At 39.1% G+C, this 20198-nt stretch overlaps 1 protein-coding gene across 13 annotated transcripts in view; it reads right to left on the bottom strand.

Annotated features, from left to right (window-relative positions):
• Positions 1-20198, bottom strand: part of MTMR2 (myotubularin related protein 2) — a 118072-nt gene that overhangs the window by 74568 nt on the left and 23306 nt on the right. For 7 of the 13 annotated variants that reach the window (XR_008702770.1, XM_055547722.1, XM_055547732.1 and 4 more), the window contains one exon: positions 2331-2436. Coding sequence is in view for 8 of the 13 variants with exons in the window: in XM_055547722.1 (XP_055403697.1) it covers positions 2331-2436 (106 nt within the window). In the remaining 5 variants the exon portion in view is untranslated. Of the gene's footprint in view, positions 1-1006; positions 1108-2330; positions 2437-20198 lie in introns of all 13 variants that reach the window. The other 6 variants (XM_055547723.1, XM_055547724.1, XM_055547725.1 and 3 more) reach the window with 1 other exon arrangement.

Here is a 20198-nt window from a genome sequence, read left to right as displayed (position 1 = left end):
GGTAAGAAGCGGGGGAAAAAAGAGTACTTTATAGTGACAGAACCTATCACTGCCTGAACCAAGAGATTAAGGTCAACATGGACAGTGACAAACTATGTTGATAGTACGTACCACCTTTGATATGATGTGATGAAAATGGTTCTTCATCTCTGTGGTCTAACACATAGCCCCAATCTAATTAAGGGTAAAACATCAAACATTCTACAAAGTATCTGACCATGAATGCGTGCTAAATCGCTTCAATCACGTTCAACTCTGTGCAACCCCATGGACTGTAGCCCACCAGGCTCCTCTGTCCATAGGCAAGAATGCTGGAATGGGTTGCCATGCCCTCGTCCAGGGGATCTTCCTGACCCAGGGATCAAATCCATGTCTCTTACCTGTCCTGCATTGGCAGGCAGGTTCTTTACCACTAGTGCCAGAAAGAAAGAAAAGAAAGTAAGTCTCATCAAAAAGAAAGTCTGAAATCACAGCCAAGAAGTGACTAAAGAGACACAGCTACCAAATACACTGTGATACGGACCATGGAACACAAAGAAGGACGTTAGATAAAAACTCAGGATATCAGAATACAGCATTGACTTTATTTAATAATAATGTATCAACATTGGTTCATTAATTTTAACAAATATACCATACTAATGTATTATAAGATATTAATAACAGGGGAAACTGGATGTCACACACATGGGAACCCTGTAGTATCTTTGCAATTTTTCTGTATATCTAAACCTGTTCTAAAATTAAAACTTTACTCACAATAAGAAATCAAAATATTTAACATATAGTTTAACATTCAGTTCAGTTCAGTCGCTCACACATATGACTCTTTGCGACCCCATGGACTGCAGCACGCCAAGCCTCCCTGTCCACCACCAACTCCCGGAGTTCACCCAAACCCATGTCCATTGTGTCAGTGATGCCCTCCAACCATCTCATCCTCTGTCCTCCCTTTCTCCTTCTGCCTTGACCCCTACTTTTCCCAATGTAAACCACTCCTACGTACATACAACATCCTGCGGAAATAAAGGGGGTCTGCATGCTGAGAAGCTGACAATGAAGGCCTTCTTCCAGCTTCCTACAATGTACTGCATTTCACATGTGTGCCTAGGAATTTAACCAAATTTAATGTAACCATAAGGAATTTAAACAAACTAACTCTCACAAGAACACACAAATGGTTTAACATATTTTAGGCAAGAAATAGCAGGTAGAATATAACAATAATTTAAGTATAGGCTAGAAATAAAAGCAGTATTTCTCTCATTCCTAATATGAGTTCTTTATCAGTCACATGAGGTTTAAAATGATAGTTTTTAACTAATAAAAGCTGATCAGAAGTAGGCCAAAAAACTTCAAAATTATCAAGAGGCCTAGAGGTCCTTAATGCAACTGTGGTGTTGGAGAAGACTCTTGCGAGTCCCTTGGACTGCAAGGAGATCCAACCAGCCCATCCTAAAGGAGATCAGTCCTGGGTGTTCTTTGGAAGGACTGATATTGAAGCTGAAACTCCAATACTTTGGCCACCTCATGCAAAGAGCTGATTCATTGGAAAGGACCCTGATGCTGGGAAAGATTGAGGGCAGGAGGAGAAAGGGACAACAGAGGATAAGATGGGTGGATGGCATCACCGACTCGATGGACATAGGTTTGGGTAAACTCCAGGAGTTGGTGATGCACAGGGAGGCCTGGCGTGCTGCGGTTCCTGGGGTCGCAAAGAGTTGGTCACGACTGAGTGACTGAACTGACTGACTTATAAACTACAATAAGTTATGCAGCAAACAGCACAGTATTTAAGTGACTTAGCTCCAGGACTGGACTACATGAGCAGGAATACTGACAATAAGATTTATTAGCTATGAGACCTTGGACATGTTATTTAATCTCTCTATGAGTTACTGGCATCTGTAGAATGATGGTAATAATAATTTCTACCTTACAGAATTGGTGGAAGTATTTTAAGAGATATTTCACTAAAGTACTTAGAACAACATTTGGCACATGGTAGGCACTCAATAAATATTAGTTATGACTGGGAGTAAAGCATTATGGGAGTATTCATGAAAATCTTTTATACCACTACAGAATTCATTAATTACCTTTTGGCAAAGAACTTAGAAGACATCAAACTCAGAAATGAAACACATTTTTTTTTTTCTTTTTTATGGATAAGTAAGAATAGCCTGTTCTAGGATATTACATACAGATTCAGGTCTTTGAGAATGCTCCATCAATGTCTCCTGCCTAATTACTTAAAGGTTATATTGATAGTGTGGCCACAAACAGCTGATAGCAAATACTTCACTAGGACTTAGGAACAGTATACATACCCTCAAATCAGGAGAAAAGTTCTCTGCAGAAGTTGATATGGAATCCGATGAGACAACAGAAGCTGATTTTGTATGCACTGAATTCTCTGAATGAGAAGTGGAAGCACTACAAGATACAAAAGCACAGGACATTTGAAAAATGGGCGTGGTAAAAATTCAGAAATTTTATTAACTGTAACCCCACTGTTTATTAAAACTTCTACTGCCAACCAGTCCAATATTGCCTATTCAATCTTATCTCTAAATACTGATAAATTGCAAGCTCTATTCCTAAGAATAGGGCTAAGTAGTCTTACCATCCACATTCCCTCTAGACAGGCTTCCCCAGTATTTATGAGTACACTCCAGGTTAATTCTTTCTTTTTATCTAACCATCCAATTAATCACTCAATTATCAGGCCAATGTGCAAAAAACCATTACACCAGGCACTATGATTTGGAGATAAATAGGGCAAAGCTCTCATGTTCATAAAGCTCACAAGCTTGTTGAAGAGACAGATAAATAGCGCAATGTGATAACTCTAACTATACACACACATACACCCCCTAGGTGGACAGAGAGCAGAGAGACAGAGAAGCACCATGATTATGAATCTGGAAAAAGGAAAAGAAAGTACCTAACTCTACCCAGGAAAGTTCAGGGAAGACATCACAGAGCAGGTGATATCTGAACTGAGGCTTGAAAGATAGGAAATCGCCAGGCTGACAAACAAGCAAGGGAATTCCAAAAACAAACAAAAAACACTAAAAGTATAGAATTATCAAAGAGCATAGAACACTTGAGAAACTACAAATAGTTTGGCAAGGCTAAATGAGCAGAAGGGGAAAAGATAATCATGGAAAGACAAGCCTGTCCTTGTACCTTGTAACTTTTCCCCACAACCAAATTGTGTGTTTTTTAACACACAATTAAAATATGTTAAATATCCTATGTTAAATATCCATTTTTTCCATTACACTAAGTAATCACACTCGATACTTTTATTCTCTCAAATTCTTATAGAACTTTGGATACCTGATCACATACTGCCTTTTACTGTTTATTGTTCTCAAGTATGTAAATGTTGTCTCACCAATTAAAATTTCAAAGTCCCAAGAAGGACGACTGTGTCTTTACTTTCTATAAAATCTACTTCAGTGCCTTTGTATACAGTTAACGTGTATTATCTTTATTAAATTAAAAAATACAGTGACAATAAACCAATGCCACAAACTGTATGATTTATATCATTTCCTTTTATCAGTAGAAGAAACTTAAAATTATTTAAGGAAGAAAAATCAATGGTAGGAAAATCTCAAACATTTTGAACTGAAACTTAAAGTTCTGACTAAGAAATACATTTTTCTAAAGCTTCACTCCCAACATATTAAAAGCCTACTTCACACAAAAAGTCAAGATTCTGATGGAATAATCCACCCTGGGGTTGTGATATTTAGAAAGCACATTTTTGTTTTAAAATTTGTCCACCATAATACCTGCATGTAGCGACTATAAATTATGTTTACAATGTGAAAATCATCTCCCTTCAAATAACTGTCAGTTCATTTTTATTGAGGTTTGGATACTAAAAATACTGTATATATTTTAGGTGTACAACATGACATTCTGATATATGTATTCACTATGAAATGATCACCACAATAAAGCTAATTGAGACACCATAACCTCACACAGTTATCTTTCTTTTTGTAGTGAGACAATTTGAGATCTACCATCTTGGCAATTTCAAGTATACAATATTATTAAACTACAGTCACTATGCTATATATTAGGTACCCAGATATAATTTATATCTGAAAATCTGTCCCTTTTGATCAGACAAGTTTTCCCCCCTTATCAGATAGGATTTGAAAACATTTTCTCTCACTCTGTGGGTCACTTTGATGTAGTCCTAATAGTTTGTTTTTGCTTTTGTTACCTGCCCTCTACCGGTGGCAAATCCGAGAAACCATTCTCAAGACCAGTACCAAAGAACTTTTCCCCAATGTTTTCCTCCGGGAGTTTTACAGATTGAGGTCTTACTTTTAAATGCTTAATCCACTTTGGTTGATTTCTGTGTGTGATGTAATATAAGGGTCCAATTTCACCCTTGTGCATATGCATATCCATTTTCACCAACACTATCATTGAAGAGTCTATCATTTCCCCACTGCTCATTCCTGGTGCTGTTTTCAAAGGTAGATTGACTGTATACACGTGTAGTTCTACCGATCTGTTCTGCTGTCCACTGTTTTGATAACCACAGCCGTGCAATACAGCTTGAGGTTAGGAAGTGTGATCCCTCCAGCTCTGTTCTTTGTGCTCAAGACTGCATTAGCCATTTTGGGTTTTTCATGGTTCCATACTGACTTCAAGATTGTTTTTTCTATCTGTGTAAAATGTCATTAGAATTTTTATGTAGCATGCATTGAATCTGTAAATCACTTTAGGCAACAATGACATTTTAACAAGATTAATTTTACCAATTCATTAACACAGGATAACTTTCTATTGATTTGTGTCTTTTTCAATTCCTTCCATCATCATTTTGTAGTTTTCTTCATACAGGTCTTTAACTTCCTTAGATAGTTTTATTCCTTAGTATTGTATTTTTTTTTTTTTTTTGCTATTAAATTAATTTGTTTCCTTAATGTCTTTTTTGGAAAATGCATTATTAGTATATAGAAACAACTGACTTCTGCATGTTGATTTTGTATCCTGCTACTTTCCTGAATGTTTTAGCTTTTTGTACAGTTTTTTACAATGTTCCATGTATAAAATCATGCTATCTACGTTTTTATGTATTTATACAATGTGAAAATCATCTCCCTCAAAATAATCACTTCATTTAAATGAATGAAAATGCCATTCCACTGGGAACACTTCAAAAAAATGTTTTTCAAATACAAACATCTCTTTATTTCAAAGTATAATTGTGGTTAATTGTTTTTGTGTCCAAGAAACTATAATATGACAAGGGAACAGTCATAAGAATTCTATTATCTAGCTTTATAGTGTAAGGAAAGAGAAATTGATAGGCTGAGAATGATTTCTTTTTTTCTGTACCAATTTAGGATTAATTAAAATAACACTAAACATAACATTAAAATAACAAGGAAAACAATAAAAATTTAGGCACAGTACTCTGACAAATATTGTTTGCTGCCTACTCCATATATATACACAGTCCTTTCTTTCCTGATCTGCATGAGGACAGTTACGATGAGCCCAAGATGACATGCTTGTTTTTGGTTCTTTTGTGTCTAGGAGACAATGTGACAAAATTGTGGCCCGTGAAATTTAAGGGGCTGGAGGGGACACACGTGTGACTATATCTTAGTATTGTTCTTGTGATTATAGCAAACACAAATACACATACCACTACCACCACCACCACAACTGCTGAAAGCTCTGGTATAAACATGAACTGGCTACTCAAGACTGAAGGTGGCTACAGAATGCAGAGCTCTATTTTCAATAGTTATTTTTCCCTGTCATATGGGCTTTGTATATGATTCTGATCACCATGGCTACTAGGCTACTTCATTTCCACTGTTCTTTTCAATTTCTCCACTGTTCATCTTGAAGTCAAGCCCTCTATGTTTACCTTTTATGAACTGTTCCATAAATAAGCTTTGTATTTCCCTGAATTCATACCATTGCTCATGCAACTCCAAAACAGAATGCCCATTTATCTTCCCTGGCTGCTCAGACAGTAAAGAGTCTGCCTGCAGTGTGGGAGCCCCGGGTTCAATCCTTGGGTCAGGAAGGTCTCCTGAAGAAGGAAATGGCAACCCACTCCAGTCTTCTTGCCTGGAAAATTCCATGGACAGAGGAGCATGGCAGGCTACAGTCTATGGGGTCGCGAAGAGTTGAACATGACTGAGCTAATTCTCTTTCTATTTATTAACATCCTATTGTTACTTACTCTTTAAGACCCAGTTAAAAGGCCGGTTTTTCCAAGAAGTCTTCCCAGGTCATCCAGTGGAATAAAACCCAATCATCTATACTTCTGCCTATATTCTATGAAGTGAAGTGAAGTCGCTTTAACCTCTGAGCCACCAGGATACCCAAATCCTATACTCTATAATGGCATTTAAATCTTTAGACTAGAGCTCTTTAGTTACACTGCTTCCTCTCTTTAAAAGATAAACTGCTAGAGAATAAGAATTGGCAAGACATCTGAATTCTGACCAAAGACTACAGTCTGCTAATCTCATTAAGTCTGGAGAAGGAAATGGCAACCCACTTCAGTTTTCTTGCCTAGAGAATCCCATGGACAGAGGAGCCTGGTGGGCTACAGTCCATGGGGTCGCAGAGAGTCAGACATGACTCAGCGACTAAACAACAACAATCTTACTAAGTAACCAATGCCGCTTTGGTCCTCAGTTTTCCTAGGCCCATAAACTTCACCACACAAACTTCAATCCAAACATTCTTATTATCCTTGTCATCCTGAACCTCTTCAAAAATGCCAGACCTTCAAGTCCGACTCTGTATTTCCTCTGTCCATTTTCCCTGCCCAAGTCTTCCTTCAGCTAACTTCTCCTTTACACTGGACTTTTTACGCCATATGGAATAAATTCTCTTCTATCTTCAACCAAACTCTCCCCTCCACCTCTTTGCTTCAGCTGAGATCTCCTTCCAGGAGCCCACTTCCCTGCAGCCTTTTCTACAGAAGACTCTTATCCAACATCTAACAAAATCCAAAGGTGAAGCCAGCATTCCCCCAGCTCCTGTCTCATGCTTTCACACTAGTGTTCCTTTTCCATCTCCATATATAAAAGCCTTCTTCCTCCGAGGTGCTTGGTATTTGGGCATACAACCTCTGTATCACCCATTCACCTTTTAATCACTGCTTCTCACATTAGTGAAGACTTCTACTAATCTGGCTCACTTTCTCCTCTTAAAGCTTCTTTCTACTCCAAAACTGCCTTCATGGCGGGAATTTTAATGTTCACAGGGACAAACCAGCAACCATCTAGCTCAAAATTCCTCACTTCCTACATTCTTCATCTACATCCCTAACTAAGCAATGTGCTTCTGCAGCACATATCGCACTTGACCATTTCTGGAAACTACCCAGTCTTTGTCATTGAAAACTCAAGGAAACCAGTATCTGACCACAGACGCTATGCTTTCCAAACATCTCACTTTCTTAACTTTCCCTTCATTGAATCTTCAATCCAGTGGTGACAACTCATCCCTCAACTTCTCCGTTTGTCCTTATTCTTCATGCTTATTGTTCTCTCTCCCCCACTTCACCTCCTTCTCCATCCAACCTCAAATACCCAGTGTAACAGTTTACATTCTCTTTCAAAAAACACTCAGTGTCCTGTTTCTATCCACTGACCACCCCTGCCCTGCTAATCCCTAAATTCAGATCAATATAACTATCTACCTTCTTCTGTGCTAATGGAGTAAATCCTCACATTGGGGCCATTTTAAACTCACCGTTAGAAACATTAGCTAGACCCCAGGCAGTGCTCAGCAATACTCCCACTTCCCAAGTGAGCTTTCTAAACCATCACCATTTTTTCCCAAACCAATCACATCCAACCAATCCAAAGTTCTATAGAGTCCACCTCCCTACCATCTCTTGAATGTATCCTTTTTAATATCCTAATTTTTACTGTCTTAGCGCAACACCTTTTCCCTCAACTACTCATTCAATACATCATTCCAAACTAATACCAAAGTGATCTTTCAAAAACAGATCTGATCCTATCATTCCTCTGCTTAAGACTTTTTTAAAAAAACTGACATATAATAGATACATAACATTAGTTTCAGGTGTACAGCCTAATGATTCAATATTTGTATATACTGTGCAGTAATCATAGAAAATCTCATTAACATCCATCACCACATATATTAACAATTTGTTTCTTCTGATGAGAACTTTTAAAATCAACTCTCTTAGCAACTCTCAACTAAACATTATTATTAACTATAGTCACCATGGTATACATCACATCCCCACAACTTGTTTATTTCATAACCAGAAGAATGTATTTTGACCACCTTTACCCATTTCACTCATTCCTCCCAACCCAAATCACCTGCCTCTGGCAACCACCAATCTGCGCTCTGTACCTATGAGTTTGGTTTTTGTTTTTCAGATTCCACATGTATTTGTGACATCATATAGTATTTGTCTTTCTCTGACATATTTCACTTACATAATGCCCTCAAGATCCACCCATGCTGTTGCAAATGGCAGTATTTTCTTCTTTTTATGGTTAAATACCACCCACTGTGTCTCTCTGTGTGTGTATATCCGTGTGTGTGTGTGTGTGTGTGTGTGTGTGTGTGTGTAGCACATTTTCTTTATCCATTCACCCATCAATGGACCTTTAGGTTGCTTCCATGTCTTAGTTACTGTAAATAATGCTGCAGTTAACGTGGGAGTGCAAATACCCTTTCAAGTTAGTGTTTTTATTTTTCTCAGAAAAATATCCAGAAGTCAAAACTGCTACATCACACGGTAGTTCTATGCTTAATTTTTGGAGGAACCTCCGTCCTTTTTCCATAGTGGCTGCACCAATTTATATTCCAACCAACAGTCTACCAGGGTTCCCTTTTATCCACATCCTGACCAGCATTCACGATTTTCTGTCTTTTTGATAATTGCCATTCTAACAGGTATGAAGGACAGGGCAGCCTGGAGTGCTGCAGTCCACAGGGTCTCAAAGAGTGGGACACGACTGAGTGACTGAACAGCAACTGAACAACAACAGGTATGAAGTGATATCCCACTGCGCTTCTGACTTGCATTCCCTCCTTAAACCTTCAAAGGAGTACGTCAAGGCTGTATATTGTCACCCTGCTTATTTAACTTATCATGAGAAATGATGGGCTGGAAGAAGCACAAGCTGGAATCAAGATTGCTGGGAGAAATATCAATAACCTCAGATATGCAGATGACACCATCCTTATGGCAGAAAGTGAAGAGGAACTCAAAAGCCTCTTGATGAAAGTGAAAGTGGAGAGTGAAAAAGTTGGCTTAAAACTCAACATTCAGAAAACTAAGATCACGGCATCTGGTCCCATCACTTCATGGGAAATAGATGGTGAAACAGTGGAAACAGTGACAGACTTTATTTTTGGGAGTTCCAAAATCACTGCAGATGGTGACTGCAGCCATGAAATTAAAGGATGCTTACTCCTTGGAAGGAAAGTTATGACCAACCTAGACAGCATATTCAAAAGCAGAGACATTACTTTCCCGACAAAGGTCTATCTAGTAAAAGCTATGGTTTTTCCAGTGGTCATGTATGGATGCGAGAGTTGGACTGTGAAGAAAGCTGAGTGCCGAAGAATTGATGCTTTTGAACTGTGGTGTTGGAGAAGACTCTTGAGAGTCCCTTGGACTGCAAGAAGATTCAACCAGTCCATTCTGAAGGAGATCGGTCCTGGGTGTTCATTGGAAGGACTGATGCTAAAGCTGAAACTCCAAAACTTTGGCCATCTCATGCTAAGAGTTGACTCATTGGAAAAGACTGATGCTGGGAGGGATTGGGGGCAGGAGGAGAAGGGGACGACAGAGGATGAGATGGCTGGATGGCATCACCGACTCGATGGATGTGAGTTTGAGTGAACTCTGGGAGTTGGTGATGGACAAGGAGGCCTGGCGTGCTGCGATTCATGGGGTCACAAAGAGTTGGACACGACTGAGCGACTGAAATGAACTGAACTGACTATACACTGCCCACAGAATCGCGCCCAAACTCCTTAGCACAACACCTAAAGTCTTCCATGATCGGGCCTTTGTTCCATATATCTAGCCATAGCTTAACTCAACTGAACCCACTGGGAATGGCATGCAGACTCTCTAAGTTCTTTAGCCATCTCATGCATCTGCACCTTTGCTGCTGACTCTGCTGTCTTTGCCTGTAATGTCCTTCATACACTTCCCTGTTTGTCCCTATCCATCTTATAAACATACCTGCTTCTTCCTTCACTGTACACTGTACATATTTCTATTGCAATACCTGTAAAATTTTATTGTATTTACTCATCTATGAGCCCCTCTTCTCAGACATTTTTGTTGTTTGCTATTCCAAGATGCTTCATCATAGATTGTTTCCTCAACTTGCTTACAACAAAATATGTAAAGCGTCTAAAAAAAAGTAGCACCACGTGACTAACTGCTATTATTTACAACAAATGTTATTACACAGAAACTACCCCACCCCAAGTCAGATTAGCTGCATAAATTTAAAAATTATAATGGCAATGTTGCTGTTTCACTTCTCATTATTACTACTTCCAGCTGTGACCTACAAGTCAGAATACAAATGTGCCTCAGTGACTATACCTTAGGCTTATAAGGGGTCAGGGTGCGGAGGAGACAGCAAGAACTATAATTAAAGACCTCATATTCATAAAATAAGAAATTATATTTTGGAAAACATTATGTTAGATAATATGGATTCAGAAGTGAAAGACATCCAACTTGAAACTGATAATATAAAATTAACTTTTTTCTATACTAAAAAGCTCAAGTGTTCTATAAAGTAATAAAAAGGAGACATGGTAGTACTATCAGAAGACAACTAATTATGTCACCAAAAATAACCTTTCTCTGGAAAAAATCTGAGTAAAAATTAACGCTCTTTTGCCTATTATGTTTTCCACAGAACTACCTTTCCCAAAACTGTTTACTTCAATTTGACAGCCATTTCAATTGCATGAAGTCATGTCCATTAAGAAACAGTTTACATTTTTTTTTTTCTTATTCCCTTCCTTTCTTTCACATTGAATATGATTTTTATTTCCCATTTTCACGTCTCACTCTAGCTCAATACACGTTGGATGAAAAAAGCCAGAATCAACTTGTAACTGGATGTTCTCAGTGATGTTAGTCCCATCACTTTTAAATATATAATATTCAAATCTATAAGAATGATTTTCTTCTAACATCACTCCAACAATTATTTAGCTCTTGCATTATGATGAAAGTGCATATACTGCTACCCAATTACCTCCAAATCAAATTAAATCTCTTAACAGTATTCAGAGTGCCAAGGTGCTCCACCATATCTAATCCTAGCTCAAGTTTACATTTCACTCCAGCCAGACACACCTGTTAGAGAAGGCAATGGCACCCCACTCCAGTACTCTTGCCTGGAAAATCCCATGGACGGAGGAGCCTAGTAGGCTGCAGTCCATGGGGTCGTGAAGAGTTGGACACGACTGAGCGACTTCCCTTTCACTTTTCACTTTCATGCATTGGAGAAGGAAATGGCAACCCACTCCAGTGTTCTTGCCTGGAGAATCCCAGGGACAGGGGAGCCTGGTGGGCTGCCGTCTATGGGGTCGCACAGAGTCGGACACGACTGAAGTGACTTAGCAGCAACAGCAGCAGACACACCTGTTCCTTGCCACTGGTCATGAGAATCAGTCTTCTCCATTTCCACTCTAAATATTTTTTAACTTAGTCTCCAAACTGTCTTCTCTTCTGACCAACTCTGGTTTTTAATCACCTCAAACTTATTCTGAAGGTATATTTTCCACAATAAATCAGTCCTGTTATTCTTACTGATTCAATAAGTCATTTCAAAACCTTTGTAATTGGTTATGTTTATATTGATGTACTGTTTATACTGATTCAATTTTCTATATTGAACTGTCTATATTGATTCACTGCATAACACACATATTTCTTCAAAAAAAATTAACAATTATAAAACCCTATATACAAAACTTTGCTGTACATCTGGCTGCAGGATGTAGCTCTTCTCTGGCTGTACCCAGATTTCCCACACCAGACCCAACTCCTTCCTTAACTACCTTCCCCTGTCGCCTAGAAGAAATGGAGTAGCCCTCATAGTCAACAAGAGAGTCTGAAATGAAGTACTTGGGTACAATCTCAAAAATGACTGAATGATCTGTTTCCAAGGCGAACCATTCAATATCACACTAATCCAAGTCTATGCCCCAACTACAGGGGCATATGGTTGGGGCATGGACTTTAGCTTCAGCAAGAAGCAGCAGCTGAAAAAGCTGAAGTTGAACAGGTCTATAAAAACCTACAAGACCTTCTGAAACTAACACCCAAAAAAGATGTCCTTTTCACCACAGTGGACTGTAATGCAAAAGTAGGAAGTCAAAACCTACCTGGAGTAACAGGCAAATTTGACTTTAGAGTACAAAATGAAGCAGGGCAAAGGCTAATAGAGTTTTGCCAAAAGAATGCACTGGTTAAAGGAAACACCCTCTTCCAACAACACAAGAGAAGACTCTACACATTGACATCACCACATGGTCAATACCAAGAACAGACTGATTATATTCTTTGTAGCCAAAGATGAAGAAGCTCTATACAATCAGCAAAAACAAGACCAGGAGCTTACTTTGGATCAGATCATGAACTCCTTATTGCCAAATTCAGACTTAAATTGAAGAAAGTGGAGAAAACCACTAGACCATACAGCCATGACCTAAATCAAATTCCTTATGATTATACAGTGAAATGACAAATAGATTCAAGGGATTAGATCTGATAGACAGAGTGCCTGAAAACCTATGGACAGAGGTTTGTGACTCTGTACAGGAGGCAGTGATGAAGACCATCCCCAAGGAAAGAAATGCAAAAAAGCAAAACGGTTGTCTGAGGAGGCCTTACAAATAGCTGAGAAAAGGAGAAGCTAAAGGCAAAGGAGAAAAGGAAAGATATACCCATCTGAATGCAGACTTCCAAAGAATAGCAAGGAGAGATAAAACAGCCTTCCTCAGTGATCACTGCAAAGAAAGAGAGGAAAACAACAGAATGGGAAAGACCAGAGATCTCTTCTCTTCAACAGAAGCAGAAGATATTAAGAATAGGTAGCAAGAATACACAGAAGAACTGTACAAAAAAGATCTTAATGACTCAAATAACCACAATGGTGTGATCACTTAAGTAGAGTCAGCCATCCTGGAAAGTGAAGTCGAGTGGGCCTTAGGAAGCATCACTATGAACAAAGCTAGTGGAGGTGATGGAATTCTACCTAAGCTATTTCAAATCCCAGAAGATGATGCTGTGAAAGTGCTGCACTAAATATGCCAGCAAATCTGGAAAAGTCAGCAGTGGCTATAGGAAAGGAAAGGAAAAGGTCAGTTTTCATTTCAATCCCAAAAAAAAGGCAAAGCAAAAGAATGTTCAAAATACCACATAACTGCACTCATCTCACACACTAGTAAAATAATGCTCAAAATTCTGCAAGCCAGGCTTCAACAGTATGTGAACGGAGAACTTCCAGATGTTCAAGCTGGATTTAGAAAAGGCAGAGGAGACTGAGATCAAATTGCCAACATCTGCTAGACCACTGTAAAAGCAAGAGAGTTTCAGAAAAACATCTACTTCTGCTTTATTGACTACATCAAAGCCTCTGACTATGTGGATCACAACAAACTGGAAAATTCTTCAACAGATGGGAATACCTGACCACCTTACATGCCTCCTGAGAAATCTGTATGCAGGTCCAGAAGCACAGTCAGAACCAGATATGAAACAATGGATTGTTTCCAAATTGGGAAATGAGTAAGTCAAGGCTGTATATTGTCACCCTGCTTATTTAACTTATATGCAGAGTACATCATGTGAAATGCTGGGCTGGATGAAGCACAAGCTGGAATCAAAATCACTGGGAGAAATATCAAAAACCTCAGATACATAGATGACACCACACTTATGACAGAAAGGGGAAAAAAACTAAAGAGCCTCTTGATGAGAATGAAAAAGCTGGCTTAAAGTTCAACATTCAAAAACGAAGATCATGGCATCCGGTCCCATCACTTCATGGCGAACAGATGGGGAAACAATGGAAACAGTGACAGACTTTATTTTCTTGGGCTCAAAAATCACTGCAGATGGTGATTGCAGCCATGAAATTAAAAGATACTTGCTCCTTAGAGGAAAAGCTATGACCAACCTAGACAGCATAATAAAAAGCAGAGACATTACTCTCCTGACAAAGGTCTGTCTAGTCAAAGCTATGGTTTTTCCAGTAGTCACGTATGGATGTGAGAGTTGGACTATTTAGAAAACTGAGCGCCGAAGAATTGATGGTTTTGCACCATGGTATTGGAGAAGACTCTTGAGAGTCCCTTGGACTGCAAGGAGATCCAACCAGTCCACTCTAAAGGAGATCAGTCCTGGGTTTTCACTAGAAGGACTGATGCTGAAGCTGAAATTCCAATACTTTGGCCACCTGATGCGAAGAACTGACTCACTGGAAAAGACCCTGATGCTGGGAAAGATTGAAGGCAGGAGGAAAAGGGGACGACAGAGGATGAGATGGTTGGATGACATCACCGATTTGATGGACATGAGTTTGAGCAAGCTCCGGGAGTTGGTGATCAACAGGGAAGCCTGGCGTGCTGCAGTCCATGGTGTCACAAAGACTTGGACACAACTGAGCAACTGAACTGAACCTATACAAAACACTAGATTACAGAACAGCCTCTGCCCTTGAGACTTCAGCCAGAAACAGACATTATACCACATAGGCACATCAATAATACCATGAGAGCTACAAATAAGGGCTAGGGAAAAAAAAACTCAAAGGAAATGGTAATAACTTAAGGATTGGAGAAAAGAAGAAATACATTCAGCTGAACCATTTGAAATTGAGGGGAAAAAAAAAACCTCCAAAGTAGGGGAAGATAAACAGAAAGTTTTATTTTCCTTCTGGAGTTACTGAGGATTTTTTAATATATATGCCATATATACAGTATTCCATTTCTATTAAAAAATTTCTTAGGACATAGAGCAAACATTTTGTAAAAGAGACCATGTCTTAGGGCTTCCCTGGTGGCTCAGCGGTAAAGAATGCACCTGCCAATGCAGGAGACATGGGTTCAATCCCTGATGTGGGATGACCCCATATGCTGCAGAGCAACTAAGCCTGCGGGCCACTACTATTGAGCTTGCGCTCTAAGAGGCCGGTAGCTGCAACTGCTGAGCCGACGAGCCACCAATTACGGAAGGCCACGCACTCTAGAGCCTGTGCTCCGCAACAGAAGCCATGGAACTGAGAAGCCCGCACAGAGCAGCTAATCCCTGCTCTCTGCACTAGTGAAAAGCCTGTGCAGCAACAAAGACCACCACAGCCAAAAATAATAAATAAATAAATATTTTTTTAAAAGAGAGACCATGTCTTACATGAATGACAAATAATACACAACTGGTGGGAATTTATTTTTTTGACTGCTATTTCCCAAATGGTTAAAGAAAAAGTTGTTGAGAATTAAGAAACCAGGATTTTAGTCCATTCTAGCTAACAGTAGTATGTGCAGCCAAGTGCCATAATCCCCACTCTCCATTATAGCTCCATTATCCATGAAAAGTACCGATTTGACTATTTTAGTGGTTAGCTTTTTGATGGTCAGATACTTCTTTGAAAATCTCATGAAAACTATTCCCTGAACTGTTTCCAATGTCAAGAACTTTAAGGTCAAGAATCATGTCTTGATGGTCTCTTTTAGTTCTAACATAGTCCAGAGCTTCAGAAATGAGTATTCTACCTTTTGAAATATTCACACAATTATCTATAGAAATACTGAAAAATGAAATTGTCCAAAAGGCATATGTTCGTGTATGTGTATATACATGTTAAGTGTTTTCTAATTAGGCAATCAGAGACTTGAATAAATTTTATTTAAGACTCACAGCCTAAATAGAAATATTCCAATATTGTATTTCATACAACAGAGTCAAAAGGAAATTAAATCCAACAGCTACACTTATTTTAGGAACTCTGGGCTATCACTTTGTAAACTCAACACCCCAATTACAGATAAACAGAAATAATACTCTATCAAGAAATATTTTCATTGTTTTAATATCAAGTGACTTTTATCAGAAACTATTTACCTTTCATTGTTTAAGTATTTAAACATTGAAATTAAATATTTTCATTGTTTTTATATCAAGTGATTTCATCAGAAACTGTATGTTGTAAAATGCACTTGAAAAACATTTTAATTAGCTAAGTAATGATTCTTTTTTCCTTTAAAAAAAAAAAAAAAAAAAAAAACCGCCACAGATGGGCCACAGAAGTCTTCCCATCATGTCACTTCAAGCGCAATGGAAAGACCTTCGCTGTCTGCCTCCCTGGCCCTACCACACATCATCAACAGCTTCCTCCATTCGGATTCCTGAGCTTAACGATTCTGTATCAAACATCATAAATTTCAAAACATATCTGTAGTAATTTATGGGAGACACCTCCATAAAAATATACATACAGTTGGTTCAGTTAACTTTTCTAAATAAATAATTTCATCAGAATGAAGAACACAAGAACGTAAGCCGAGTGACTCAGGAGCGTCGTCCTTGCCAATGGCCGCCATAACCAGGTTTACGAGGCTTCCCGGTCCGTGATCTGCACTCTTCACCTAACCTGCGGCCTCAGCACACTGGACTCATTATTAGCTTCAGTGGCCTGACTCACTGGAGTGCTTAGCCTCTGCCAAGGTGAAAAACGAAAACACATGACTTGGAGTAATCTTGGTACTTGCATTTCTGCCAACACTCTCATGTTTCTTTCAAACACCACATGTGCTTTTCCTTCACCAGTCTCTTTCCAAATCTGCACACCATATTCCATTTCTTAAGAGTTTAGCTACCTTCCACATTACAGCAAATTGTCTATCTTCAATGGTTCCATTTGCTTAGTACCCACTCCTTCACCAATTCCTTCCACTTTGGCCTTTGACTCTACCAAGTCTTTAAAATGACTCCTTAATATATTTATTAATGATCTGATTTTTTTTTTTTTTAAAAAGGGTCTTTACCAGTTCTGATATTATAAATTCAGCTCTCATTAGCATATTCTTTTGGTTATTTCATATCTAAGTTTAATTTCATCAATACTGTTGAGCACCTATTATATGCAAGATACTACTATTCTAGGAGTTACTAGGTATTAATACAGAGATAAACAACAGGGTTGCTGCCCCTAGTGAACTTTCACTCCAAAGTACTTACTGCACAACACAATATACAATACAAAAAAATAAATAAGAGAGAAGAACTTAAGGATCTGGACTAAGGGCTTCAGAAGAGTCTTTGGGATTGGGGAAAAAAATGACCTTTAACACTCCTATGGCCACTGCTGAGTTTTCCAAATTTGCTGGTATATTGAGTGCAGCACTTTCACAGCATCATCTTTTAGGATTTGAAATAGCTCAACTGGAATTCCATCACCTCCACTAGCTTTGTTCGTTATGACGCTTCCTAAGGCCCACTTGACTTTGCATTCAGGATGTCTGGCTCTAGGTAAGTGATCACACCATCGTGGTTATCTGGGTCATGAAGATCGTTTTTGTATAGTTCTTTGTATTCTTGCCACCGTTTCTTAATATCTTCTATTTCTGTTAGGTCCATACCATTTCTGTCCTTTATTGAGCCCATCTTTTCATGAAATGCTCCCTTGGTATCTCGAATATTCTTGAAGAGATCACTAGTCTTTCCCATTCTATGGTTTCCTCTATTTCTTTGCACTGATCACTGACAAAGGCTTTATTTGCTATTCTTGGAAACTCTGCATTCAGATGAGTTTATCTTACCTTTTCAACTTTGCCTTTAGCTTCTCTTCCTTTCTCAGCTATTTGTAAGGCCTCCTCAGACAACCATTTTGCCTTTTTGCATTTCCATTTTGCATTGCCATTCTGATGGTCTTGAACACTGCCTCCCGTACAGTGTTACAATCCCCTGTCCATAGTTCTTCAGGCACTCTAACAGATCTAATCCCTTGAATCTATTTGTCACTTCTACTGTATAATCGTAAGGGATTTGATTTAGGTCATGCTTGAATGATCTAATGGTTTTCTCTACTTTCTTCAATTTAAGTCTGAATTTGGCAATAAGGAGTTCATGATCTGAGCCACAGTCAGCTCCCAGTCTTGTTTTTGCTGACTATATAGAGCTTCTCCATCTTTGGCTGCAAAGAATATAATCAATCTGATTCCAGTAATGACCATCTGGTGATGTCCATGTGTACAATCTTCTCTTGTGTTGTTGGAAGAGGGTGTTTGCTATGACCAGTGCATTCTCTTGGCAAACTCTGTAAGTTTGCCAAGTCAGGAAGCAACAGTTAGAACTGGGCATGGAAAAACAGACTGGTCCCCAATTGGGAAAGGAGTACATCAAGGCTGTATATTGTCACCCTACTTATTTAACTTATATGCAGAGTACATCATGAGGAACACTGGGCTAGATGAAGCACAAGCTGGAATCAAGACTGCCGGGAGAAATATCAGTAACCTCAGATATGCAGATGACACCACCCTTATGGCAGAAAGTGAAGAGGAACTAAAGAGCCCTTTGATGAAAGTGAAAAAGGACAGTGAAAAAGCTGGCTTAAAACTCAACATCAAAAAACAAAGATCATGGCATCTGGTCCCATCACTTCATGGCAAATAGATGGGGAAACAATGGAAACAGTGACAGACTTTATTTTCTTGGGCTCCAAAATCATTGCAGATGGTGACTGCAGCCATGAAATTAAAAGATACATGTTCCTTGGAAGAAAAGCTATGACCAACCTAGATGGCATATTAAAAAGCAGAGACATTACTTTCCCAACAAAGGACTGTCTAGTCAAAGCTATGGTTTTTCCAGTAGTCATGTATAAATGTCAGAGTTGGACTATAAAGAAAGCTGAGCACCGAAGAATTGATGCTTTTGAACTGTGGTGTTGGAGAACACTCTTGAGAGTCCCTTGGACTGCAAGGAGATCCAACCAGTCAATCCAAAAGGAAATCAGTCTTGAATATTCATTGGAAGGACTGATGCTGAAGCTGAAACTCCAATACATTGGCCACCTGATGCAAAGAACTAACTCACTGCAAAAGACCCTGATGCTGGGAAAGATCGAAGGCGGGAGGAGTAGGAGACGAGAGAGGATGAGATGGCTGGATGGCATCACCGACTCAATGGACATGGGTTTAAGCAAGCTCCGGGAGTTGGTGATGGACAGGGAAGCCTGGCATGCTGCAGTCCATGGGATCGCAAAGAGTCGGACATGACTGAGTGACTGAACTGAACTGAACATTTGAAGTTAGCTAGAATATAGAACCGTGCTCCTTGGAAGAAAGGTTATGACAAATCTAGACAGCATATTACAAAGAAAAGACATCACTTTGCCAACAAAGGTCCATATATTCGAAGCTATGGCTTTTCCAATAGTCATGTACAAGTGTGAGAGTTGGATCATAAAGAAAACTGAGCGTCGAAGAATTGATGTTTTTGAACTATGGTGTTGGAGAAGACTCTTCAGAGTCCCTTGTACAACAAGGAGATCAAAACAGTGAATCCTAAAGGAAATCAACTCTGAATATTCACTTGAGGGACTGATGCTGAAGCTCAGACTCCAGTAATTTGGCCACCTGATGCGAAGAGCCAAGTCCCTGGAAAAGACTCTGATGCTGGGAAAGACTGAGGGCAAGAGGAGAAGGGACAACAGAGGATGAGATCATTGGATGGCATCACTGACTCAACGGACATGAGAGTTTGAGCAAACTCTGGGAAATAGTGAAGGACATGGAAGCCTGGCGTGCTGCAGTCCATGGGGTCACAAATAGTCAGACACGACTTGGCCAACTGAACAAGAAGAAGAGGTTCAATATGGTCTCAAAAATTTCACTAAATAAACAACATAAAAAAAAGAAAAAGAATTAGGAAATTCAAGACATTTTAAGGCCACTGTTAGAGGCAGACCACTCTGGCTGAAGCATGAGATACTTATAAGCTCAATCAGATATACGGCAGAAAAGGTAAGATGTTATTAGATTACACAAGTCCTAAAAAATAACCTGATATCTAGATGGTTCTGAAAGCAGTGAGAAGACACTGAAAAGTCTCTGTGCTTGAGGAAAATCATTTTAACAGTGGGTCA

The sequence above is a fragment of the Bubalus kerabau genome, chromosome 15, assembly GCF_029407905.1.
Source record: "Bubalus kerabau isolate K-KA32 ecotype Philippines breed swamp buffalo chromosome 15, PCC_UOA_SB_1v2, whole genome shotgun sequence".
NCBI classification, from domain to species: domain Eukaryota; kingdom Metazoa; phylum Chordata; class Mammalia; order Artiodactyla; family Bovidae; genus Bubalus; species Bubalus kerabau.
This window is presented reverse-complemented; position numbering and strand designations above follow the sequence as displayed.